This window comes from Lissotriton vulgaris, unplaced genomic scaffold (genome assembly GCF_964263255.1).
Source record: "Lissotriton vulgaris unplaced genomic scaffold, aLisVul1.2 SCAFFOLD_1232, whole genome shotgun sequence".
NCBI lineage: Eukaryota > Metazoa > Chordata > Amphibia > Caudata > Salamandridae > Lissotriton > Lissotriton vulgaris.
Genome location: NW_028247607.1, coordinates 578,155 through 604,592, shown reverse-complemented (window position 1 = coordinate 604,592; position 26,438 = coordinate 578,155). Strand labels below are relative to the sequence as shown.

At 44.4% G+C, this 26,438-nt stretch overlaps 1 protein-coding gene across 3 annotated transcripts in view; it reads right to left on the bottom strand.

Moving 5' to 3' along the window:
• LOC147665135 (GTPase IMAP family member 1-like) overlaps nucleotides 1-26,438 on the bottom strand; it is a 113,305-nt gene that overhangs the window by 22,750 nt on the left and 64,117 nt on the right. For all 3 annotated transcript variants that reach the window (XM_086949743.1, XM_086949744.1, XM_086949745.1), the window contains one exon: nucleotides 24,997-25,019. In XM_086949743.1, coding sequence (XP_086805869.1) covers nucleotides 24,997-25,019 — 23 coding nt within the window. The remainder of the gene's footprint in view (nucleotides 1-24,996; nucleotides 25,020-26,438) is intronic.

Below are 26,438 nucleotides of genomic sequence, written 5' to 3'. Positions count from 1 at the left end.
GCCTTCAACACCGTGAACCACTCCATTCTACTTCATATGGTGGAGGAAGTTGGTGTCTCGGGCCGCGCACTACAGTGGCTGCAATCCTTTCTGTCTGATAGGACCTTTGTGGTATTTGAAAATGATGCCTCCTCCGCTCAAATGTGTCTTAACTGTGGTGTACCCCAGGGCTCATCCCTCAGCCCCACCTTATTTAATATCTATATGAGGCCGTTGGCTGAGGTGGTGATTCCCTGGGGAGTACAACTTGTTACATACGCAGATGACACACAACTGATCATCTCTCTATCTACCCATGATGCCCCCTTTGAAAGACTTTCCAGCTGCCTTAATAAAGTTCGGGAATGGATGGATGAATCCTTCCTCAAACTTAATGGGTCAAAAACTGAGGTGATGATGCTGGGACATAAAGCACCTACCACAGTGGATGGCTGGTGGCCGGACAACCTGGGCCAACCACCCAAGCCTAAGACCCAAATTAAGAGCCTTGGGGTATGGATTGACCCAGCTCTTAATTTTTATGTGCAAGCCCGGAAGGTAGCTGCCACATGCTATGCGCTTATGAGGCTTTTGAGGAAAATTATCATCCTTCTCCCCTTTGAAGCCAGAAGGATCCTAGTTCAGGCGTTGATTTTATCATGCCTAGATTATTTCAACGCATTATATCTGGGCTCCCCCCAAGGGACAATTAGGACACTGCAGATTGTTCAGAATTGCGCTGCACGTATGCTGCTGAACATCCCTCGAAAAACATCTGCCAAACCTGCACTCCGCCAGCTGCACTGGCTTCCAGTGCAGCAGAGGATCGAATTTAAAACCCTGGTCACGGTCCATAAAGTAATTCATAAAAAAGCACCCCTATTGATACAATCACTATTCTGTCCTTATCTCCCTAGGCGGGAACTATCAGCCTAATTCATGAAGCTGAATTTGGCTCGCAAAGGGCCAGATTCTGAGAATCTGGCCCTTTGCGAGTGAGATTTTTGCATTTGGGATTCATCATCCCAAATGCAAAAATCGGTAATTGCGTTTTTGCAAATTTGCGATGGATTATATTTAAGGAATCTCTATTTGAGATTCCTTAAATGCAATTCATCATCCATTTAAAAATTGCGAAATCGCAATTTCGGGCCGCTATTTACCGCGAGGTCAAACATCGTGGTAAATAGCGATAACTCAGAAACATGCTTTTAAAAGCATTTTTCTGAGTTGCATGTTGCACACACACATGTCCTTTGGACATGATTGTGCGCAACCCCTGTTCATATTAGCATTTAAGGGGTGCTACAGGGTGTCCTTTGGACACCCCTGGCACCCTTTCAATCGCTATCTTATTTGCGATTAGCAAATTGCTAATCGCAAATAAGGAATTAGTAGGAATCGCATTTTTTTTGGATATTCCTACATGAATCCTGTTTTGCGAGTCCTTAATAGCGATTCGCTATGAATCGCTATTAGGGGCTCGCAAAACGGGAGTATGATGAATCAGGCTGTAAGATCCTCCAACAAGAATCTCCTCTCAATCCCTAAAGTCAGAAAAGTGCGTATGGGTGGTCGACGCTTCTCCCTACAGGCTTCAAGACTCTGGAACAATCTGCCACTCGATCTGAGAATGGAAAGCAACCATCTTAGTTTCAGGAAGTCGTTGAAAACCCTGCTGTTTGTCTGAATTTGGTGAATGAACGTTGTCGAAAGCGCTGGGATGCCTCCGGGTAGCCATGCGCGATACAAATACGTAATCATTCATTCAAAATCATCTATAATATATTGTCCCTTTCCGATACTCCTTTAGCCCTTCTGAAACATGCAGAAGCAGTATTCATACATATTAGATGCTTTCAGGAAACAATAGCTTATGTAAAGGTTGAATTTTAAGACTTGAGAATATTCAGAGACACTACACAATTCCTAGTTTTGGATATTCTGGAATATTATCTCAGGCCTCCAGAAAAACAACTTTCAGTTATGGTTTAATCATCACTGCCATATAAGCTGTATTGCTGTGAGCTTGTGATTACATTTGAGGAAGATCCTAAGAAGCAAGGCCTCCCATATTAGAAGCAACTCAACCATTGCATAGCCTTCTTCCACCTCATACTGGTAATTCCAATATTTATCTGAGTGGCTCTACACTAGTGCATTTGTCCTTGACCATGTCTGTAGGACAGGGACAGAGATACCATTATCCCTACTTAGTGAGCTGTCTCAAGAACACATCCATGTGGACTGATTTTGCCCCTGTCAACCATTAAATCAGGCAAGCTCTGCCTACTTCATTGTAAAACTATTAGTTATGCTGCAAAGCATGATATAACCCCCTATGGGGACACACTGATCATCAAAAAAGGATTATTGAATCTTGCTAATCCCACCCCACAAAAAGGTAAAAATAGTACTTTTTACACCAAACACTGGTAAAGGGGGCATAGTTGGCGAAGTACCACTACACGGAATTCTGCGGAATTGATCAAAAACTCTGCACCACTACTCCATTTTGTCTCACCACAATTAATAAAACATAAACCTCACATACCCTTGGTAAAACAACAAGTAACTCTATTATTACATGCTAAAATGCATATAATCATGTTACAAAAGTGAAAATGAAAATCCAGCAAGCAGTGAGAGGTGATGATTTTGATGTTCTCACAAACCTAGAGAGAGAACAAAGCAGATGCAAAGAACACATCATGCTGGACGATTGGTGGTGATCCCATCTTCCTAGGACCACCCCAAGCACAGTTATGGGCTAAAAATACATTCCCAACCAAAGGCCCTGCAAAGCAATATGGGACAATATTCTAGGCTGCAGTGAATATTATAGTATCCAACCTCAAAACATTGCTCAAAGGGCATGCTCTCTGGCTCAGCTGAGAGCTAATACTATAGTATTCACTAAACTCTAGAATCTAACCCCATAATGCTTTGCTGGGCCTTTGGTTGGCATTGTATTTTTGCCCATAACTTTGCTTGGGGTGGTCCTAGGAGTATGGGACCACCACAATCATTGAGCATGATATGCTATATGTGTTCAAGGCACCTGCTTGGTCCTCCCCCTAGGTTAGCGGGGACCCCAAAATCATCACCGCTCTCATTTACTGATATTTTTCAAAGCTCACTTTTGTGAATTTGTTACATGCTTTGGAGCATGTAAAGGTAACGTTGTTTTATCAATGGAATGTGGGTGCAGTAGCTAATTTCTGATTTGTTGAATGAACTCCATGTTGTCGTGTATTAATAAAGATTGAAATAGAATTCTCACATACCTTTAGTAAAAAAACTTTCAAAAAATGTTTGCATGCTAAAATACATACAGCCATCTCTCAAAAATGAAAATGAAAATATAGCAAGCAGTGCCTTTTGTTAAACAATAAATAATACTATCTTTACTTGCTAAAATGCATATTGTCATCTCACAAAAGTGAAAATTAAAAATAGCAAACAGTGAGAGACGTGATGATTTTGGGGTCCTTCCTAATGTAGGGAGAGGACCAAGCAGATGCCTTGAACAAGAACAGCACGTCATGCTAAAATGATGTGGTGGTGGTCCCATCCTCCTAGGACCACACCAAGCAAGGTAAGGGTGACCCCAAAATCATCACCTCTCTCAATGACTGATGTTTTTAAAAATTCACTTTTGTGAATTGGTTATACGCTTTTTAGCATGTAAAGGTAAAGTTTATTTACCGAAGGGTTTTGGGTACAGTAGGTAACTCCATTGCATAACGGAGTGGGGATTATTGCGTGAATTCCACGTTTTCAATGAAATGCTTTGTTACCAAATCTCCGCAATTTCCGTTTGTGGAGCGGAGTACATTGCCTTGGGTTAATTGCTGGCACATCCCGGAACAGCATAGGCTGTCTCTCCCAGAATATTGTCTGTAATTTGTCCATAAATGGACTCCTGCTGTTACGTCTACAAAGTATTTGATTGCATGTGAATAATAAAGTACTTCCACTTTGCAAGAGAAAGTACTGGCTGGAAAATGATTGCTAACAGAAAATAGTTTGTTGGGTCCTGGGTCTCTAACTCCACATTATCTCCCTGAGTAAGACTTGGATGTTTTGACTTATTTACCTAGGTAGTGAAGTGATAAAGGTTATTAAACAATGGAAAAGATCTTTGAAAGAGGATACCTGAAGAAAGTTATTGGAGGCCAGTCTCTCTAAAGATAACACCTCTTTTTGGCATGTTACTAACTCACATTCTCATTAAGCTTCAGATTCCCCAGGCACAGAGATAGCAATTTCTGAGGATGCTTGGATAGCTCATTTCTCCAAATTATATTCCCCTAAGGAAGAGCTGGCTGTTCCCAACGCTAGTGCCTTGCCACATAATGGACTTCTATCTCTTGCTAATGCTCCCAAAAACACTGGCCCTTTAAATGAGTGGAAATATCCAGAATTATCCCTGGACAAAGTCAGATTGGTGCTGAAAGAAATAAAGGGGGGGGGGGACCCCAGGGCCTGACAGGATCTTTATTGACCTGTTCAAATTTAACATCGAGCTCTGGGGACCTATCTTCACTTTGCTCTTTAAATCCTGCCAAAATCAGGGCATTTTACCTACCTGGCATGAGTCACTTATCGTCCCTATTTTCAAGTAGGGCGACCGAAACAACCCAGAGCAATACAGGCCAATTTCCCTCTTGGATTGCCTGGTTAAGGTTGCTGGGCGCATGCTTATGGGATGCTTACATGAGTGGGCAGAATCAAACATAATCCTCTCAGGCCCACAGTAAGGGTTCAGGGTGCGTTGGGTACTGTAGAGCAGGGTGTCAACCTAGACTTGTTAATTGGCAAGCATGTACATATGAAAGGTGGTAATCTTTTTTTAGTCTTTATTGGTTTACCTTCAGCTTTTGATTTTATAGCTCACAATAAGTTATAGGCAAAAAATGACTAATATGGGCGTGGATATTAAAATTGTGAACTTCTTTAGAGATTTGTACGCCCAAGGAAGAGGCAGAGTACATTACGGTCATACTGGTACTTGTGCTGAGACATTCAGCAAGGAAGAGGGGTGCGGCAGGGATGCTTAATGGCCCCCTTCCTATTTAACCTCTATATAAACAGCACAGGAGATACACTGGGAAGTAAACGTGTGGATCTACCTCTATATAAACAGCATAGAAGGCACACTGGCAAGTAAATGTGTAGATCTACCTCAGGTGGGACAAAGGCCTATTCCAGCATTATTTTATGCTGACGATGCGGTGTTAATGGCCCGTACTTCCATTGCCCTGCAGCGCCTAGTGGACGAATTTGTTCAGTATATGTATAAGTTGGGATTAAAAATCAACATAAGTAAAACCTTCACCATGAAGAATGGGAAGAAAACTACCTGCTGTTGTGACATTTTTATTGAGGGTTCTACCATCCACTTTACAGATTCTTTTTCATATTTTGCCATTGTTTTTAATCAATCAGGGCATTGGCAAGGGGCTATCAAATCAAGGCGACTCCATTTCATGAAAACAAGCCAAAGGAGATGATGACTATCTGTAATGTAAAGTGTAGATCCTCTGCTACGTATGGGGCTGAGCTTTGGGGTAATGGAAAAATAGATATATTACAGCTTGAAGAAAAAGGTTTTCTCAGGTCTCTCCTTGCACTCCCGAAAAGTAGCTCAACGTTTGTATGTCACTCTGAATTGGGTGCCCCTACCTAGCAGACTTGATTAGGATCCAACCTGTGCTATTATGGCACAAAATATGGTCATCTGAACACACTATTTTAAATGGAGCCATAATTGCCGATTGACAAAAATCCCCTAAGGTTTTTAAAATTTCAAGGCTCAAGTATGTCCATAATTTTCTGGTAAACCCTGGCCATTCGGAATATTTTACGCTTCCTGAGAGTTTGGCCACCGTCCAGAGGAAAGCCTTGAAGTTGAAAAGTATTTCTTTTTTGGAAGAAATTAGATTAGCATCTGAAATCTGTAAACCAACAGTGTTGAGGAACCAACTGATTTTGACTAGTGTTTACCTGCAACCATACTTAGCTAACATTTATAATTCTCGCCACCGGTTTGTGCTCACACGTTTTTGGCTGGATATTTTCCATCATTTAATCAGTATTCCTATTGTTAACAATTGGTCAGCCGACCCGGGGAACTGTACGTGCGATGATATTTCACCTGAGAATACTATGCACAACGTATTCTTTTGTAAACACTTCTCATGTCTCAGACAGAAATGTATAAAACCCTTGTTACTACAGTTGGGCTTCAGATACTGTTGTCCGGCCTATACATATTTGCAAATGTTACCAGATCTTTTTACGGGTTTTTGTAATGTTGTGTTTCTTTTTTACTGTTATTAATCGTAGGAAGTAGCTGTAAACTGTAATTATATTATCCTGTTATGATATTAGACTTTTTGATATTCTAAGTCTTCAGTTTTTAAATAAGGATGAATTTTGTATAATTGTTTTAAAGTGTATTCTAGGTCATTTTAATCATTGTATTGATGTATCTTGTAGCTTTTATGATTCACTTTGTGACTTCAAATAAAGCTTATTTTGACTGATTGATAAAGGGGTGATATAAGCACCTCAGGCAACAACATGAATCCGGAGGTACTTCCGCCCTCATCTTGCTGGATTTAAGTGCAGCTTTTGACACTGTGTCACATTCCATTCTGATATGTTGTCTTAAAGCCTCTGGCATTGTGGGTTTGGCTCTGAGGTGGCTGATCTCTTTTTCAAAACACCATACTGTCCAGGTCTTTTCAAATGAAGTAAGATCTCGTACTCTAGTTTTAACCTCAGGAGTACCTCAGGGTTCTATTTTGAGCCATATGCTTTTTAACATATATATACGCCCTTTGGCTGACATTGCTGAGAAGTCGGGACTGACTATCTTTTCTTATGCCGATGATTCCCAGATTACTTTTCCTTGTCCAACTCCCAGCACCTTGATCCCTCTCTGCTTCAGCTTGGCCTCAGGAATGTTTTCCCGTGGCTGACTATGATGCTTGTTCTGGGTAATAACCCTGAGCTTTGAGGAATCAAACACTGGCCTGAAAATCTGGGCCATGTGCCTACCTCTGTCCCCAAATTAAATACCGGGGTTTTATTATTGCTAAAAATCTTTCCCTTAAACCTCAGGCATTCCAGGGTCATGGCATCCTGCTTTGCTGTTCTTGGATGGATCAAAATAATCCTCTGGCTAATTCTACCGGCAACTAAGAGAATGGTTCTAAAGGCTGTGGTGATATCCAGGCTGGACTATGGTAATGTTCTGCATATGAGTGCAGACAAAGCCCCAGTACATTGGTTGCAGGTAATTTAAAACACAGCCGCTCGTCTTCTTTTCCACCTGCCTAGATGCTCCTCTGTGTTTCCTCTGCTCCACCAACTCCTTCGGCTTTAAGTCAATAAGTGCATTGAGTTCAAGGCACTAAGTTACATGTTTCGGGTCAAATGTGGCCTTGCTCCCTCCTACATTCAAAGATTGGTAACACCTTCTGTGCCGGTTCAACAGCTGAGATCTTCCAGCTCCTCACTGTTTTCAGTCCCAAGGTTTCAACTTGTCCGTATGAGGAGGTCGCTCTTTTTCTTACATGGACCCCAAGCTCTGGAATGCTCTCCCAATTGACCTTAGGAATTTTCATTCTTTGTTATCTTTCCGTAAGCTCTTAGGCTCTGCTTTTCAGTGCCCTGGCTTGATTCCTATTCTTTCCCATTTGTGCCTGTTGCCTAAGTTACCCTCGCTCCACTTGCTCAGTGCTGGAGACCCTGTTGGGTAGCTGCATGCTTTATAAATGCATAATTAAATAAATACTTGGTGCACTTTTTGTGTTCAATTGTAAGGGTGTGGACAAAGGTGTCAGGGAAATTCACAGAAAAGATTCCACAATTATCACAGTTTGAAGCAAAATTTGGTAAATCAAAACAAAACAGTCAGACTGTTTTCTCTGGGCTAGTAGCTGACACTAGAATCCTATCCGAAGACCAGGCGGACTCTCACACATTTACCCGAAACGCCCATATCAATTAACTCTTTTAAACCTCTGGGCACCGGAAACATAAGTCACAGAAGGATTACCCCATTATGAACCCTCTTCAATTATCATACAAGAGTGTTTCCAATCTTCCCCTTCGTGATAGACCTCAGCATTACTTAACTACAGCCTTGTAAATCAGCAACGCTAGGATTCACAGAACATAAAGAACTATACAAATTAAATCGTTTTTAATCTGAAGTATTGATACATTTATAATTAGCCAAGAAGTACCAGCTCCATCATATATAGATCGTTGGCTCATATCAACACAGGGATCTGTGGCTCGATTACCAGAAGAAGGCGCTGTCAGAGCGCCGAAACGCGCGTCGAAATTAATCCCAATCTCGCCACATTACTATGTATTAGACTAGATACAGACTAATCTTTGATTTTAACTGTGTTATTACAATCGTTTTCTCTGTGTTTAAAATTGTATGTTTTAGTGTTTGAAAATTAATTGCAGAACTTATTGTGTTTTTTACTTTGCCATGTTTTAATAAATACTGATCTTTTTTATAAAATATTCCTTGCTTGACATTACATTTTTCCTTGCTCAAGAATGACATACTACTTATAATTGTCCTTAGTTTTCACTGTCCTGGAAGATACTCACATTGTGTTTTCTCTGTTACAGCAGAGGCCATATTGGTGACAAATCGTCATGATGCTATCCTACTATTCTACCATCCCATTTTAATGTCAAATTCTTCCTATATCATACCTTTGACACTTCTTTTAAAATTCTTATCCAGTTCTCTGCACCATGTTTGTCTGCTCCTTCTACTTATCTCAATATGACTTTGCCCTCTTCCTACACCATGGAACCTACGGCACCTACCTATCTACAAGCGTTAGCCACCCCTTACCTACCAACAAGAAACCTACGCTCCCAAACTGCAGCAAATTTCGCTGTTCCCAGTTTTAGACTGCAAAGAACTGGCGGCAGATCGTTTTCTGTCAGAGGGCCAATTCTGTGGAACACACTCCCCCCACATATCCGGAAAGAGGAAAACTACGCTAGCTTCCGGAAATTTGTAAAAACCTGGATTTTCCAGAAACAACTGAGCTAAAATCTAACTCCGCTTACACCTAAGTCCAACCTACTGTCATAGGCGCCGGGAAACCCTTGTTGGGTAGCTGAGCGCCATACAAATGTAAAAATAAATGCCCTAACTCAATCCTTTTCTGCCACGATGAACACTCATCTCTTGGTCTACTCTATGTTTGCTCAGATGGTATGAGCTCCAATTATATAATCCCAAATTGGGAGCAGAATTATGGGGTTCTAATTTAAAATATCCCTGACACTCTTTCAAAATATCATAGACATTTGATTTAGCAACTCATTTTTTTATTTTTATATGAGAGAAAAGAAGAATTGCACTGTAGAATATCAGTTACAGGTTTCATCAAAGTAATGAGAAAATCTAAAACTTTGAAAAATATATACCACATGCCAGTTCTAGAGTATCCCATTTTGGAATTTATAGAGAGAGAGTAGCAGGAACAATGTGTTTTAAGGAGAGCATGTGAAGGAAGATATATTTAAGGGTGCAGCCAATAGGACACTTGCTTTTGAAGGTATGCCAGTGAAAAAGCGAGAAGTTAAAGCAGAGTCACATGGATTGAACTAAAGAATTAGTAAAGGATGATATAGCTATTGTGATAACGTGGGTTAAATATTGGGATCAATGTGAGACTACTGCAAGGAATAAGGCCAAACATTTTTCCAGACTAAATCACAGTTTTATTATTTAAATTTGGGCATACAGAGCAAAAGGCTGTTTTAGGAAAATGTGTGTTCGTCACTTTTTTCTGGTGCTTATTATCATGGATCTGTTGAAGTTCTGAAGATCCTGGAAGTCCAAACATTATCTAAGTCCCAGCTTTCAGACTTTCTGAAGCAGATCATCATGCTAACCAGTAATGCTCCTCAGGTGCAACACTTAGTGGCCAGGTCTCTCTGCAGAAGAGTTCATCAGCAGCGATCAATCAAGTTCCACCTGTCACCTGTCAAATTGTCACTCCCTGGCTCTTCCAGCACTTTATCTTTGGGAGAAATTTGAATTACGCTTGTGTAATTTTCTGTGATGAAATGTACACATAATTATCAAGATTTTGCCAAAACGCCTGTTGGGTTTGAAAATGGTAACACTAGATGTACCATTCCTGATATTTCTTAACACTAGTACCACTGCTTTGAATAGAACAAGCAGTTCCTTTAATGCAGGCAGTCAACAACATTTTCAGGTGAATTATTACATGAGGGTACAGTTTGGGTATTTTTTTAGTTCGAAACTACGAACCTGATTGAGTTTGCAAGTGTTTGGAATGTTAACAACAGGTCATTTAACATGTGGGGTCAACAAACATTTCACAAAAAGTGATGGGGTAACTTTTGAGTTCATACATTTAAATCAGTACATGAGCCTGAATAGTGTGAGTGAAGGAAATGGAAATATATTTAAATTACATTTTCAAGTTGATTTGTGAGATGTATTTCCCATAGTTATGCCAAATTTTCTGTAATATCACTGTATGTGTGCATTGCTATTTCACAGCAAATTCCATGCGTTTTACACATCTCAACACAGGGGGTCAACCAACTGACTTCAAGTGTCCACTTCTCAGTCATTTAGTATTTGTGGGAGCATGCCCAATACTTCAGGTCTTCACATAGGTCTACAACATGAACTCAGGCTTCGTCTAATCCACCAAAGAGTTTTCTGATGAGCAGTGAGCTAGATGACACAGTTTTAGGATTCCCTAGCCAGTGGATGGGGACAGTCCCCAACCAATGCACTAACGATTCCCAGTGGCATTCTTTCCCATTTTGTGCAGCACTTAATCTTTGCTTTGCTTCAAACCTTTTCACAGCACATCATTCTGAGTAAATCCAACTTGTCAAAAGAATCTGGCATCGGAGGCTACTAGTGTGCCAGATAGGGGTGTGTTTAGGAAAATAAGAACGTGCCTTCTCTTCAACTGCACCAAACTGGTTCTAGGGCTAGCTCTTCCTCACACCGAGTGAGTATCCATCTAGCTACAAATATCCTAGGGAACAACGTGTTCTTCTGCCTAGGTACCCTTTTGACCTTCACTATGGCTGGTATGACTGCACCCTGGTCCCTTCAATTTAATGAATGTACTCAGTCTTCACCAGTCGCCTTTCCTGAGGTGATATGATTCACATACCTCACACCCAGGTTTTCCAGCAAAAGCCTTAGCAATTGGTTCTGTTCTGTTTTTCACATCACATTAATGGGGAGGACAGATGTAGCTGCTGGCAGGCTAATGCTCATTAACCTACAGGGGGCTCAGGCACACAAATTATAACATTTCATTGTTACTTTTCCTACATATTCATTACATATCTGACTTCACCAAATCATTGGACATTTGATACCAAAATAAACAATATTGGTTGAATCATCTCTGCAACTTATTCCAACCAAAGATACAATTCCTATTTTATCTGAATGGTAGTTTTTCTCATAGGACACTGTTGGACTTGGCCCTTTTTGCAGGGTCATCCCATAACTTTTTGCCTTCCTCCTGTATTTTGTCTGACCTGTTGTTGGCTGTTTGACTTGTAAAGTGCATATGCTCTCCAAATTGTAAATTGATGTATGGATTAGTGATTCCATGATTGGCTTGCTTGGTTTACTTGTCAGACCCTAATACGGTGCACTAGGAGTGCCCAGGGCTGGTAATCCAAATGCTGCAAGTGGGCTTGCAGCACATGTTGTGCCACCCAAAGAAGCAGCCTTGTAAAATGTGTCTAAGACCTGCCATTGCAGTGCCTGTGTGCAGTCTGGCACTGCCATGTTGACTGAGCAAGTGCACCCACTTGCCAGTCCCTAAACCTTCCCTTTTCTTAACCCCTTCCATGCTCATGACGGAACGGTTCCGTCATGAGCGTCAGTTGGCATGTGCTCATGACGAAACCGTTCCGTCTTGAGTCCATAGGTTCTTAAGAACATTCAGCACTGCAGCGGAATTCGCGCAGCGCTGAAGGGGTTAATAACAGACACGCCTGCGGTAGGCCCAAGGGCAGGGTTGCATTGATAGCATAAGGTAGGACATGCCCTGGTGTGTGTGGCATGTCCTAATAGTGAATTACAGCCATTTTTGTTTTTCACTATTGCAAGGCTACCTGTTCTCCATAGGCCACAATGGGCAGTTAAATTATTATATCTAATAAACCTAGCTGACTCAATGAACATGGTAGAAATTCAAGTTTAGTATGCCTGAACTCAGAATGATAAAATACATCTTTTAGTGAAGTTGATTTTAACATTCTGTGTTTGAAAATACCACTTTCTGTCGGGCATCGAGGCCTTTGACGGTTGCTTGGCGGCCTTCTCTTCCACCCCTAACTATTTTCTCTACTGATGAGGGAAGTCATCCCGAAACCCGAGCTATGTCTCGGGCGATATCCAAAAACCCGGGACATGTATCTGGTCTAGAGATCATCATTTTAACAAGTACCTACTTGCACCCACTGGGGTGAACCACTCAAGAACTCCATGTACCAGAGTCCCAAGGGGCGATCCGGGGGAGGGGCTAGCGGTGTGCGGTCCATTGCGATTGTTTCTACAAATTGGCTCGCTTGAGCTTTGAGCTGACGAGCTCCTGGACGACGCACCTGCGTGCCGGTTCAGGCATCGAGGCCTTTGACGGTTGCTTGGCGGCCTTCTCTTCCACCCCTAACTATTTTCTCTAATGATGAGAGAAGTCATCCCGAAACCCGAGCCATGTCTCGGGCGATATCCAAAAACCCCTGACATGTATCGGGTCAGGGGATCATCAGTTTAACAAGTACCTACTTGCACCCACTGGGGTGAACCACTCAAGAACTCCATGTACCAGAGTCCCGAGGAGTGATCCGGAGGAGGGGCTAGTGGTGTGCGGTCCATTGCGATTGTTTGTACAAATTGGCTCCCTTGAGCTTTGAGCTGACGAGCTTCTGGACGACGCACCTGCGTGCCGGTTCGGGCATCGAGGCCTTTTACAGTTGCTTGGCGACCTTCTCTTCCACCCCTAACTATTTTCTCTACTGATGAGGGAAGTCATCCCAAAAACCCGAGCCATGTCTCGGGCGATATCCCAAAACCCCGGACATGTATCGGGTCTAGAGATAATCAATTTAACAAGTACCTACTTGCACCCACTGGGGTGAACCACTCAAGAACTCCATGTACCAGAGTCCCGAGGGGCGATCCGGAGGAGGGGCTAACGGTGTGCGGTCCATTGCGATTGTTTCAACAAATTGGCTCCCTTGAGCTGGACGATGCACCTGCGTGACGGTTCGGGCATCGAGGCCTTTGACATTTGCTTGGCGGCTTTCTCTTCCACCCCTAACTATTTTCTCTACTGATGAGGGAAGTCATCCCGAATCCTGAGCCATGTCTCGGGCGATATCCAAAAACCCGGGACATGTATCGGGTCTAGAGATCATAAGTTTAACAAGTACCTACTTGCACCCACGGGGGTGAACCACTCAAGAACTCCATGTACCAGAGTCCCGAGGGGCGATCCGGAGGAGGGGCTAGCGGTGTGCGGTCCATTGCGATTGTTTCTACAAATTGGCTCCCTTGAGCTGACGAGCTCCTCGACGACGCACCTGCATGCCGGTTCGGGCATTGAGGCCTTTGACGGTTGCTTGGCGGCCTTCTCTTCCACCCCAAACTATTTTCTCTACTGATGAGGGAAGTTATCCCGAAACCAGAGCCATGTCTCGGGCGATATCCAAAAACCCGGGACATGTATCGGGTCTAGAGATCATCAGTCCAACAAGTACCTACTTGCACCCACTGGGGTGAACCACTCAAGAACTCCATGTACCAGAGTCCCGAAGGGCGATCCGGAGGAGGGGCTAGCGGTATGCGGTCCATTGCGTTTGTTTCTACAAATTGGCTCGCTTGAGCTTTGAGCTGACGAGCTCCTGGACGACGCACCTGAGTGCCGGTTCGGGCATCGAGGCCTTTGACGGTTGCTTGGCGGCCTTCTCTTCCACCCCTAACTATTTTCTCTACTGATGAGGGAAGTCATCCCGAAACCCGAGCCATGTCTCGGGCGATATCCAAAAACCCGGGACATGTATCGGGTCTAGAGATCATCAGTTTACCAAGAACCTACTTGCACCCACTGGGGTGAACCACTCAAGAACTCCATGTACCAGAGTCCCGAGGGGTGATCCGGAGGAGGGGCTAGCGGTGTGCGGTCCATTGCGATTGTTTCTACAAATTGGCTCCCTTGAGCTTTGAGCTGACGAGCTCCTGGACGACGCACCTGCGTGCCGGTTCGGGCATCGAGGCCTTTGACGGTTGCTTGGCGGCCTTCTCTTCCACCCCTAACTATTTTCTCTACTGATGAGGGAAGTCATCCCGAAACCCGAGCCATGTCTCGGGCGATATCCCAAAGCCCGGGACATGTATCGGCTCTAGAGATCATCAGTTTAACAAGTACCTATTTGCACCCACTGGGGTGAACCACTCAAGAACTCCATGTACCAGAGTCCCGAGGGGCGATCCGGAGGAGGGGCTAGTGGTGTGCGGTCCATTGCGATTGTTTCTACAAATTGGCTCCCTTGAGCTTTGAGCTGACGAGCTCCTTGACGACGCACCTGCGTGCCGGTTTGGGCATCGAGGCCTTTGACGGTTGCTTGGCGGCCTTCTCTTCCACCCCTAACTATTTTCTCTACTGATGAGGGAAGTCATCCCGAAACCCGAGCCATGTCTCGGGCGATATCCAAAAACCAAGGACATGTATCGGGTCTAGAGATCATCAGTTTAACAAGTACCTACTTGCACCCACTGGGGTGAACCACTCAAGAACTCCATGTACCAGAGTCCCGAGGGGCGATCCGGAGGAGGGGCTAGCGGTGTGCGGTCCATTGCAATTGTTTCTACAAATTGGCTCCCTTGAGCTTTGAGCTGACGAGCTCCTCGACGACGCACCTGCGTGCCGGTTCGGGCATTGAGGCCTTTGACGGTTGCTTGGCGGCCTTCTCTTCCACCCCTAACTATTTTCTCTACTGATGAGGGAAGTCATCCCGAAACCCGAGCCATGTCTCGGGCGATCTCCAAAAACACGGGACATGTATCGGGTCTAGAGATCATCAGTTTAACAAGTACCTACTTGCACACACTGGGGTGAACCACTCAAGAACTCCATGTACCAGAGTCCCGAGGGGCGATCTGGAGGAGGGGCTAGCGGTGTGCGGTCCATTGTGATTGTTTCTACAAATTGGCTCCCTTGAGCTTTGAGCTGACGAGCTTCTGGACGACGCACCTGCATGCCGGTTCGGGCATTGAGGCCTTTGACGGTTGCTTGGCGGCCTTCTCTTCCACCCCAAACTATTTTCTCTACTGATGAGGGAAGTTATCCCGAAACCAGAGCCATGTCTCGGGCGATATCCAAAAACCCGGGACATGTATCGGGTTTAGAGATCATCAGTCCAACAAGTACCTACTTGCACCCACTGGGGTGAACCACTCAAGAACTCCATGTACCAGAGTCCCGAGGAGTGATCCGGAGGAGGGGATAGTGGTGTGCGGTCCATTGCGATTGTTGTACAAATTGGCTCCCTTGAGCTTTGAGCTGACGAGCTTCTGGACGACGCACCTGCGTGCTGTTTCGGGCATCAAGGCCTTTGACATTTGCTTGGCGGCCTTCTCTTCCACCCCTAACTATTTTCTCTACTGATGAGGGAAGTCATCCCGAATCCTGAGCCATGTCTCGGGCGATATCCAAAAACCCGGGACATATATTGGGTCTAGAGATCATCAGTTTAACAAGTACCTACTTGCACCCACTGGGGTGAACCACTCAAGAACTCCATGTACCAGAGTCCCGAAGGGCGATCCGGAGGAGGGGCTAGCGGTATGCGGTCCATTGCGTTTGTTTCTACAAATTGGCTCGCTTGAGCTTTGAGCTGACGAGCTCCTGGACGACGCACCTGAGTGCCGGTTCGGGCATCGAGGCCTTTGACGGTTGCTTGGCGGCCTTCTCTTCCACCCCTAACTATTTTCTCTACTGATGAGGGAAGTCATCCCGAAACCCGAGCCATGTCTCGGGCGATATCCAAAAACCCGGGACATGTATCGGGTCTAGAGATCATCAGTTTACCAAGAACCTACTTGCACCCACTGGGGTGAACCACTCAAGAACTCCATGTACCAGAGTCCCGAGGGGTGATCCGGAGGAGGGGCTAGCGGTGTGCGGTCCATTGCGATTGTTTCTACAAATTGGCTCCCTTGAGCTTTGAGCTGACGAGCTCCTGGACGACGCACCTGCGTGCCGGTTCGGACATCGAGGCCTTTGACGGTTGCTTGGCAGCCTTCTCTTCCACCCCTAACTATTTTCTCTACTGATGAGGGAAGTCATCCCGAAACCCGAGCCATGTCTCGAGCGATATCCCAAAGCCCGGGACATGTATCGGCTCTAGAGATCATCAGTTTAACAAGTACCTATTTGCACCCACTGGGGTGAACCACTCAAGAACTCCATGTACCAGAGTCCCGAGGGGCGATCCGGAGGAGGGGCTAGTGGTGTGCGGTCCATTGCGATTGTTTCTACAAATTGGCTCCCTTGAGCTTTGAGCTGACGAGCTCCTTGACGACGCACCTGCGTGCCGGTTTGGGCATCGAGGCCTTTGACGGTTGCTTGGCGGCCTTCTCTTCCACCCCTAACTATTTTCTCTACTGATGAGGGAAGTCATCCCGAAACCTGAGCCATGTCTCGGGTGATATCTAAAAACCCAGGACATGTATCGGGTCTAGAGATCATCAGTTTAACAAGTACCTACTTGCACGCACTGGGGTGAACCACTCAAGAACTCCATGTACCAGAGTCCCAAGGGTCGATCCGGAGGAGGGGCTAGCGGTGTGCGGTCCATTGCATTTATTTCTACAAATTGGCTTCCTTGAGCTTTGAGCTGACGAGCTCCTGGATGACGCACCTGCGTGCCGGTTCGGGCATCGAGGCCTTTGACGGTTGCTTGGCGTCCTTCTCTTCCACCCCTAACTATTTTCTTTACTGATGAGGGAAGTCATCCCAAATCCTGATCCATGTCTCAGGCGATATCCAAAAGCCCGGGACATGTATCAGGTCTAGAGATCATCAGTTAACAAGTACCTACTTGCACCCACTGCGGTGAACCACTCAAGAACTCCATATACCAGAGTCCCGAGGGGCGATCCGGAGGAGGGGCTAGCGGTTTGCGATCCATTGCGATTGTTTCTACAAATTGGCTCCCTTGAGCTTTGAGCTGACGAGCTCCTGGACGATGCACCTGCGTGCCGGTTCGGGCATCAAGGCCTTTGACGGTTGCTTGGCGGCCTTCTCTTCCACCCCTATTTTCTCTACTGATGAGGGAAGTCATCCCAAAACCCGAGTCATGTCTCGGGCGATATCCAAAAACCCGGGACATGTATCAGGTCTAGAGATCAACAGTGTAACAAGTACCAACTTGCACCCACTGGGGTGAACCACTCAAGAACTCCATGTACCAGAGTCCCGAGGGGCGATCCAGAGGAGGGGCTAGCGGTGTGCGTTCCATTGCGATTGTTTCTACAAATTGGCTCCCTTGAGCTTTGAGCTGACGAGCTCCTGGACGACGCACCTGCGTGCCGGTTCGGGCATCGAGGCCTTTGACAGTTGCTTGGCGGCCTTCTCTTCCACCCCTAACTATTTTCTCTACTGATGAGGGAAGTCATCCCGAAACCCGAGCCATGTCTCGGGCGATATCCAAAAACCAAGGACATGTATCGGGTCTAGAGATCATCAGTTTAACAAGTACCTACTTGCACCCACTGGGGTGAACCACTCAAGAACTCCATGTACCAGAGTCCCGAGGGGCGATCCGGAGGAGGGGCTAGCGGTGTGCGGTCCATTGCAATTGTTTCTACAAATTGGCTCCCTTGAGCTTTGAGCTGACGAGCTCCTCGACGACGCACCTGCGTGCCGGTTCGGGCATTGAGGCCTTTGACGGTTGCTTGGCGGCCTTCTCTTCCACCCCTAACTATTTTCTCTACTGATGAGGGAAGTCATCCCGAAACCCGAGCCATGTCTCGGGCGATCTCCAAAAACACGGGACATGTATCGGGTCTAGAGATCATCAGTTTAACAAGTACCTACTTGCACACACTGGGGTGAACCACTCAAGAACTCCATGTACCAGAGTCCCGAGGGGCGATCCGGAGGAGGGGCTAGCGGTGTGCGGTCCATTGTGATTGTTTCTACAAATTGGCTCCCTTGAGCTTTGAGCTGACGAGCTTCTGGACGACGCACCTGCGTGCTGTTTCGGGCATCGAGGCCTTTGACGGTTGCTTGGCGGCCTTCTCTTCCACCCCTAACTATTTTCTCTACTGATGAGATAAGTCATCCCGAAACCCGAGCCATGTCTCGGGCGATCTCCAAAAACCCGGGACATGTATCGGGTCTAGAGATCATCAGTTTAACAAGTACCTACTTGCACCCACTGGGGTGAACCACTCAAGAACTCCATGTACCAGAGTCCCGAGGGGCGATCCGGAGGAGGGGCTAGCGGTGTGCGGTCCATTGTGATTGTTTCTACAAATTGGCTCCCTTGAGCTTTGAGCTGACGAGCTTCTGGACGACGCACCTGCGTGCTGTTTCGGGCATCGAGGCCTTTGACGGTTGCTTGGCGGCCTTCTCTTCCACCCCTAACTATTTTCTCTACTGATGAGGGAAGTCATCCCGAAACCCGAGCCATGTCTCGGGCGATATCCAAAAACCCGGGACATGTATCGCGTCTAGAGATCATCAGTTTAACAAGTACCTACTTGCACCCACTGGGGTGAACCACTCAAGAACTCCATGTACCAGAGTCCCGAGGGGCGATCCGGAGGAGGGGCTAGCGGTGTGCAGTCCATTGCGATTGTTTCTACAGATTGTTTATTCCTTGTCTGGAGTTGAGTGACAGGGCTGGGGATTCCAGGAGACAGAATGAGTTAGCTAAGTGGTGAATAGAGAGATCTGTATGTAGATGGGTTGTAGGAGTTGCACCTGGGACCTGAATAGGGCTGTGCCTGCCTTCCAGAATGCCGGCTCCACCCCCAGTGATGCGTCTGATGTCTCTGCCCTGCGAAAGGGAGAGAAGGAGTCATGTCAAAAGAGAGTTCCAGGTCTATGCCTTTCCTCCACAATGCTGGCTCCACCTCCTGTGGGGTGTCTGATGTTTGTGCCCTGCACTGTGAAAGGAAAGAAGGAGTCATGTAAACAGAGTGCTCCAGAACTGGTTTGGACTGGCAAAGGTCCCTCTGCCCTCAGAAGACAAAGGATTTTTGGGTATAAGTATTGGGACCCTGATCCCAAGAATTTAGATCACTTTTGGACTACAAGAAGAAACCTTTGCTGAGGAGAGGAACCTGAAGAAACTGAGAAGAGACTATCCCTAAGCTGAAGTGCTGCTTAGAGGATTGTCCTGCAGCGGTTGCCTTACTGCCAAAGAAAGGAGAAAGGACTTTGTGTGCACTGTATTCGACTTGTGAAGGATCCACAAGGGCTTGAGAAAAGAGGTTGCTTCCTGCTGAAGTCTGATGGACAACAGATTTCAACCCCCAGCTCCCCAAGAGTTCTTTGGAAGTGTCTGCTGCTGTTTTGGGCCTTCTGAGAAACTATGTGTCACAAGGAGCTGGAAGCGCGACTCAAGAGGAAGAAGCATGTTGCCGTTGCAGCCACTGCATCTCTGAATAATGGTGTTGTCACTGTAGCTGAGGCATTACATCTCATCGAGAGAAGAGTCTTGCACCGAAGAAGAAGCATGTCACCATCGCAGCTGCTGCCGTCGCATCTCTGAACAAGGGTGATGCTTCTGTACCTGACGCATTACAATGCATCACGAGAAGCGTCTCGCACCGAAGAAGAAGCGTGTCGCCGTCGCAGCCACTGCTGTCGCATCTCTGAGCAAGGATGTCACCGCTGTAGCTGCCCCATTGCACTGCATCAAGAAAAGTGACTCGCACCCACGGAGAAGCGTGCTGCCGTCAAAGCCGCTGTCATTGCATCTCAGAACATGGGTGTCGCCGCTGCAGATGTTACATCGAGCGAAAGTGTCTCGCATCGAGGTAGAAGAGTGTCATTGCCAATGCCGCTGTTGTCACATCTCTGACCAAGGGTGTCACCACAGCAGCTGACGCATCGAGCCGAGACTTCTCGCAACATCGGAGAAGCATGCTACATCAGGAAGAACTTAACATCTTTAATTCTTTGCACTGGATTTTGCCCCATTTCCATTGTTGCAACACTTTTGTTGCCCTGCGTGTCGCATCTTAAGGTACATTGACTCAAAGTGTTGCTTTTTAGGAACTAAAGAGAACTAAGCTAAACCTACCATTTTAAGTACAGTATTGTGGAGTTTTTGTCGTTTGTGATCTTGTGTTAAATCTATATAAGGAATTCTTATTTTTAATATACAACTTGTGTGGTGTCCATCTGTAGTGTTGTCACTTGATTACTGTATGTGTTCACAAATGCTTTATACACTGCCTCTGAGATAAGCCTGTCTGCTCGTGTCAAGCGACCAAGGGGATGAGCAGGGGTTATTTTAGGAATGTTCCCCTTTACCCTGACTAGAGGCAAGGGTCCCTATTTGTCCTAAGTACCTACCTGTGCCAACTAGAGACCCCCAAATCTAACAGACAACTACAATTCTCCACAGTTAAAGTAGCTGTTGGGGGGCTTGTAACAGTACTTACATGCATGCACTTCGGGCCTGATTACGATGGCGGTGGAACCGCCACTGTGAAGCCGGAGGTCCACCCGCCCCATTACAATGGCGGGCAGATGGCGGGCATGCAGATGGACAGCCTGCCATATAAGGGACTGCAATCCCTACAATAGTGCCGTATGGATTACAATGTTCCTTTCCCCCAGCCGTTTAATGGCGGTTAACCCCCCACGGGAGGGCAATCAGAAAGTGATTTTGGGGGCCCACTGAGGGCCCCCCTTCCGCCCTGGCCCTCCGCAATAGATCCTGGGGGCACCTATGTTACCCCTCGAAACATCCCTGAACTATGTGGCAAGCACGGCATGGTGCCTACCACATAGTGCAGGGAGGTTTCAAAAGTGTATATTTTGGATTAAGGCATGTGCTGCAGCCCGTAGCACACACCACAATCCAACATATACAGATTGCAACCACCTTGAAGGTGGTTGCATTCTAATACCAGGTTGTGGGACCACCAACAGCTAGTCGGGCGGTCCTGCTTTCGCCATGGTGCCGGTCAGATGAAAGTCCTACCAGCATCATATTCAGGCCCTAAATTCTTGCACATACCACTTTTAAATACTAGGATTCGTTTAACTGGTTTACCTGTAGGTTTAAAATCTGCAGGTGTCAGAAGACATATACAGGGAGCTGGACAGCAGTGCTCAAGTATTCAGAGTAAAAAAAAACAGTAGCATTGGTTCTTAAAATGTTGGGGTGACTGCACAAAAAGTGGCACTACTTCACACTTCTGTTATGAGGTGTCAGCATATAGAGACAGAGTAATGTGCCTTTTGCGCATAGAGGGAAGGGAAAAGTACTAGGTATGAAGGCGAGAAAATAAGATATGAGAAACTAAGTGAAGGTGGTGGTGCCAAAGAAGATTGACTGTGCTTCAAAAGATAATCAACCAAGCCAACATACCTGAAAAAGACTTTCTGAGAGTATTAATGTCTAACCACCTTAACATGTATATTGTTAAAACTGATAGTGAACTGTGGCAATATCATCTTTCCTGTGTGACCCTCCTTGACATTTTGCTTTTTTCTGTACTGATTGTTTCTCATTTAATGACTTGTGGTGCTTTTAAATCGCCTTTCAGCCTGACAGTGCATGTGCTCTACCCCAATCAAAAATTACTTACAATCGCACAATGTTAATCTGGGCGGGAAATTCACCATTTACTTGGAATTTAAGTGTAACCTATAGTCTGAAGTGTCTATCTATGCATAGCAAAAAGTGTGTGGTTCTGGGTTCACTGCAGTGTAAAACCTTGCAGTAGCAAAAATATCTCTAAGTGCATCCTATAAGCTCACAGGTAAGGTGGCTTATGTCTAAAAGAGGGGGCATGCTAATTAATAAAGAAAGGTATGTTCCTATAGAGAACTGCTATCATATGATATTGCTCTCTATTGGTCAAATTACAATTTTTCAAAGAGTTGCCTGATTGTGAATAAAAGTCTATGCTTTCCAATTTCGCTAGGAAAATGACAAATACTTGCCTAAATTAAATTTTTACCAATTTATCAAACATCTAGTTCACTGGTATTCTGCATGAAAGCCTAGCAGTGATACAATATTTGTTCTGGTTCTCCCTTCCTCCACTGGCAGTGTTTATTATAGAAGTTAGGTGTGAAAATATGTGTTGCCAGGAAACAAAACACCACCTTCTAAAGACAGGAATGCTATTTTGGGGAAAACATTTTTGTGATGAGAGAATAGCAGTGGTTTCTTTATAATTTGGTGGTTCTTCTGCATTTTTTTTCTAGTGGATTCTACAATTACGAGCTAGAGCCCTGAGCAAAAATAACATTTCTCCACTAATTTCCTCAGTCCATTTCTGGATCGTGAACATCAGAAAACAGAATTATGCCTGAGCTATCTGAGTTGACTCCTGCTTTCCACTTAAACACAGTAACTAGCATTGTTCTCCAATTATGAGCTGGATGGGCTCCAGTAACTGTATCAGGGACTCAACAGACCTAAGAAGTACTTCATCAAATGGGACAGAACCAGCATTCTAATAGAAAGTGGACTGCATTGCAATGAATAAATGAATTTATGAAAGTGATATTTATAGATTACACAATCACTTAAACAAGAGCATCCAGGTGCAACCTCAATCCTCTCTCCACCTACAGATCAATGCAGAAAAAGAACAACCAAGGAGCACCAACATAGGAAGCATAAGTATGTGAGAAGACAGGGGGGCAATCAACTATAATAAAGAATGTCACAGAGTATACAGCACAAAAGAGAGCCAAGTCTTCAGACTCCTCTTAGAACTAGCTTCATTCTCATTGAAACAAAGCATGCCTGGACATTAGTTCAAGCTTTTAAACCTAATGCCATGGGATTTGAGCCTGAAGGACGGAGGTTTTATCAAATTGTCATTGGAGAATCTCTTCATCCCCTGAGTCCTATGGTGGCATAACTGGGAAGTTAGATATTTGAGGCCCATAGCATGAAATACTCTGAAGACCACATTGAGAATCCTAAATTAAGCCCTCTTATGAACCGGAAGCCAGTGCATTTTCTTGAGTTCTTAGGGAGTTTAAGTACCAGTCTGGCAGCCACATGTTGGGCCATCAGGAGCTTATAGAGCAACTGCTTTGAACTCCCTGTTTAAAGACTATTACAATAATTCAGCCTTCATGTTACTAGGGCAAAAGTGACTGCTTTATTTGCGGATAGGGGGAAAAGTCAAAGATGTTTTTTAAAGATTTCATCCTTGAAGACCACTTACTGGCCACTGATAGTGCTAAGGGCTAAAGAAAAGTATGTTATCAAATTTCACTCCCAGTTTTCTTGCCACTTCTACTGTGGCAGGAGGAGGGGACAAGAGTTTGGCCACCACATCATAAGAGAAAACAGATTTGACTTTTCAAACAGAAGAATTTTAATTTTATCAGTGTTGCATTTTAAATGTTATTTTTCCATCCAATAAATGATGTTTGCAAAACAGTCCTTAAAACTCACTAAAACCCTAGCATGAAAGAGAACTGGCATCTATAACCACTGCTAGATGACCTGGGAGATGTGTCAGAGACCATGAGAATCTTTCTAATCATAAAGATAAATCAAGGCTTAGGAGCTGTTTCAATTATTGGCAGACAGTAATTACCATTGCCAGGGTGAAGTACTTTATATCCACCATGGTGTGGGTCCTCTGCCTACAGTATTTGGAGATCTCTGCTGCCCATGTAGACATCTCTAGCATTTCGAGGAACCACCATAACAGCAGTTCCTGGAAATGCATTGTGAGTTTTACCGACAGCTCTATCAAAATTAGGAAGCCGTACATCAAACGTAAAACGTTCTTTTTTATTTTCAAAAAGAAAATCCCAAAGTGTGATTTTCGTTTTAAAAATTAGAAGAGCAATAACTCCCCTCACCATAGGAGCATTTTACTATAGCATGGAGGTCACATAAAAGTGTTTACTGGCCATTACTCTCACATTTCTCATGGTGGTGAAGGGTAGAGAAAATTGGCTGTGTGTCTTCCTAATCTAAATATGTGGGATGGACAGATGGTGTGTAAAGGCAGTAGGCATGGAGTAGTCTACACCGTCTAAACAATAATGGCCTGTCCGACTATAACTGAGGGGGCGTACCTTCAGGTTGGCTGAAATGGTACCCCATTGCCATTGCAATGAAGTAGCCTTTCTACCAACATTTAAATTAGCATCTTAGCCAGTTTTCTGATCTTCATAAGAACTGTCACCACCAGTTACCCTAAGAGAGGTTCATCCATGCTGGCTAAGGTCTACTCCAAGCTTTTTCTATTAGTGGTTGATGCTGCCACATGACCATCATAAAGAAGTATCTGATCTCCTTTGTCATCTTAGAACCAGACAGAAGAGTAAGGCTCTGATGAGATTAATTCAGATGGAACAGGGGAGGGGGATTACTGGCCCCATCCAGATTATACCTGTTCAAGTTTCACTCTGGCAATAATGCAACATTTAGGTTAAGCAACAGCCTAAAACATGTAGACAGTCTCTCAGAAACAGACATCCCTGCAAATTATTACCCTAATTCACATAATATGGATTATGTTCAAACCTGCCTGATGGTTATCAACCCCTTACATGCTTGTAGGATGCTTGAAAGATTTGTTATTCTTCCTTGCTTTGCTGAAAGAAAAATAGAGCCAAAAAGTCCCAAAGTAAAGCTTTTGACCCATGAGACCCACACAGCTCACTCATGAATTCCTTCATCATGGTTGGCTTCAAATCAAACCAGCCTTACCTGCTGTTGGTGCTTCTGTCAACCTGAAATACAGAGAAAAAAGAAAAGTGATATTTTTACATTGCATTTGCTAAAATTATTGCAAAGGATTAGGCACTTGATTGGTGAAAAACTAATGGCGCACATCATCGGTTCATGAGGAACCAACCAAAGCCAGATATTTGGGAGTTCGACTGGCAATATATATGCATGTCAATATTAATACATGGGAAACATTTTACAAAGGCAATGATTAAACTTAAAAAGGGGGCATGAATCCAGACCAATTTGAACACTCCTGGTTTAAATGAATACATGACACATACTTGTGCATTCAGGATTTGGTTTTAGAATTGTAATTGGATATTGAAAAGTATATATCTTGAGAGTAAAAAATGACATCCATTTGCTGCACTAGCCAACATGTTTTTCCTGTTTTGTTTTGCTGGCTGTAAGACTTGCATAGTTACCTATAAATATGTTCTATTAAAAATAATGCCAATAAATGAATATTCACTGAAAAAAACAAATGTTAAGGTAACATAAATTAGAGTGATAATAAGATATAATTTTGTTCAATGAGTGTGCTAGTCTTTTTTTTTAAGGTTACATAGTGGTGGGTAATTTCTTTGTTAATTTTCTGCCTCATTTTGTGAAGTGTGTGTCCAGCTTATGGGTGCAAGTGTTTATAAAACACATGTGCTCCATATGGCTTAAAAGGCTTGTAAAGGTATTGAACACATTGTAAATGTTTGTGTTCAAGAGTAACTCTATGTGTAGGTGACAGTTGACCACTTGTGTCCAGTATGTTCCACACAATGTTTTGGGTTCTGCAGAAAAAGTTCCCAAAAAGGCTAAAGGTTCTATGTAGTACATAATTTGTTTTGTAAGCAGCCTTGATGATTTAGACAAAATTGTCTCATCTTGGCAACTTCTACATAAAATAGAAGACTGGACGTACCAGGTTCTGAAATGTGCACATGTGTTTGATTAGATTTTTAAGATGGTTTATCTGTAATATCTGTCAAGTTATCACTCCAGTTTGAAGGATGCAGGTAGTATGACCTTTAGCACCTTCAGACCTTGGGTGTTCAAGTGAATAGTGTCTCTTTGGTCATGTCTTGCATAGAATAAACACTTTACGTATTAGCTACTTGTTAATGCTGTTTGGTGTATTTCTCATGAGAGTTGTACTGTCTCCAAATTGTGTGGTATAGAATAAACATTCTCCATAGAGTAAATACTGTGTATAGCACCCACTTTTGTACTCATATTACCTTCCTTTCTCACTGAAGGTTTGTCAACTGTGAGGGGTCTCTTACAGGTAAAAGCTGTCCATAGTAGGGCAGTAGTTATGTAAATGAAGTTGAGTATCTGCAGGTACTTTGGTTTCTCCAAACAGTTATATATTGATTGAACACTGGGCAGTAGGGGTTACCCTTCTGTCTGTGGTTGATTGTTCA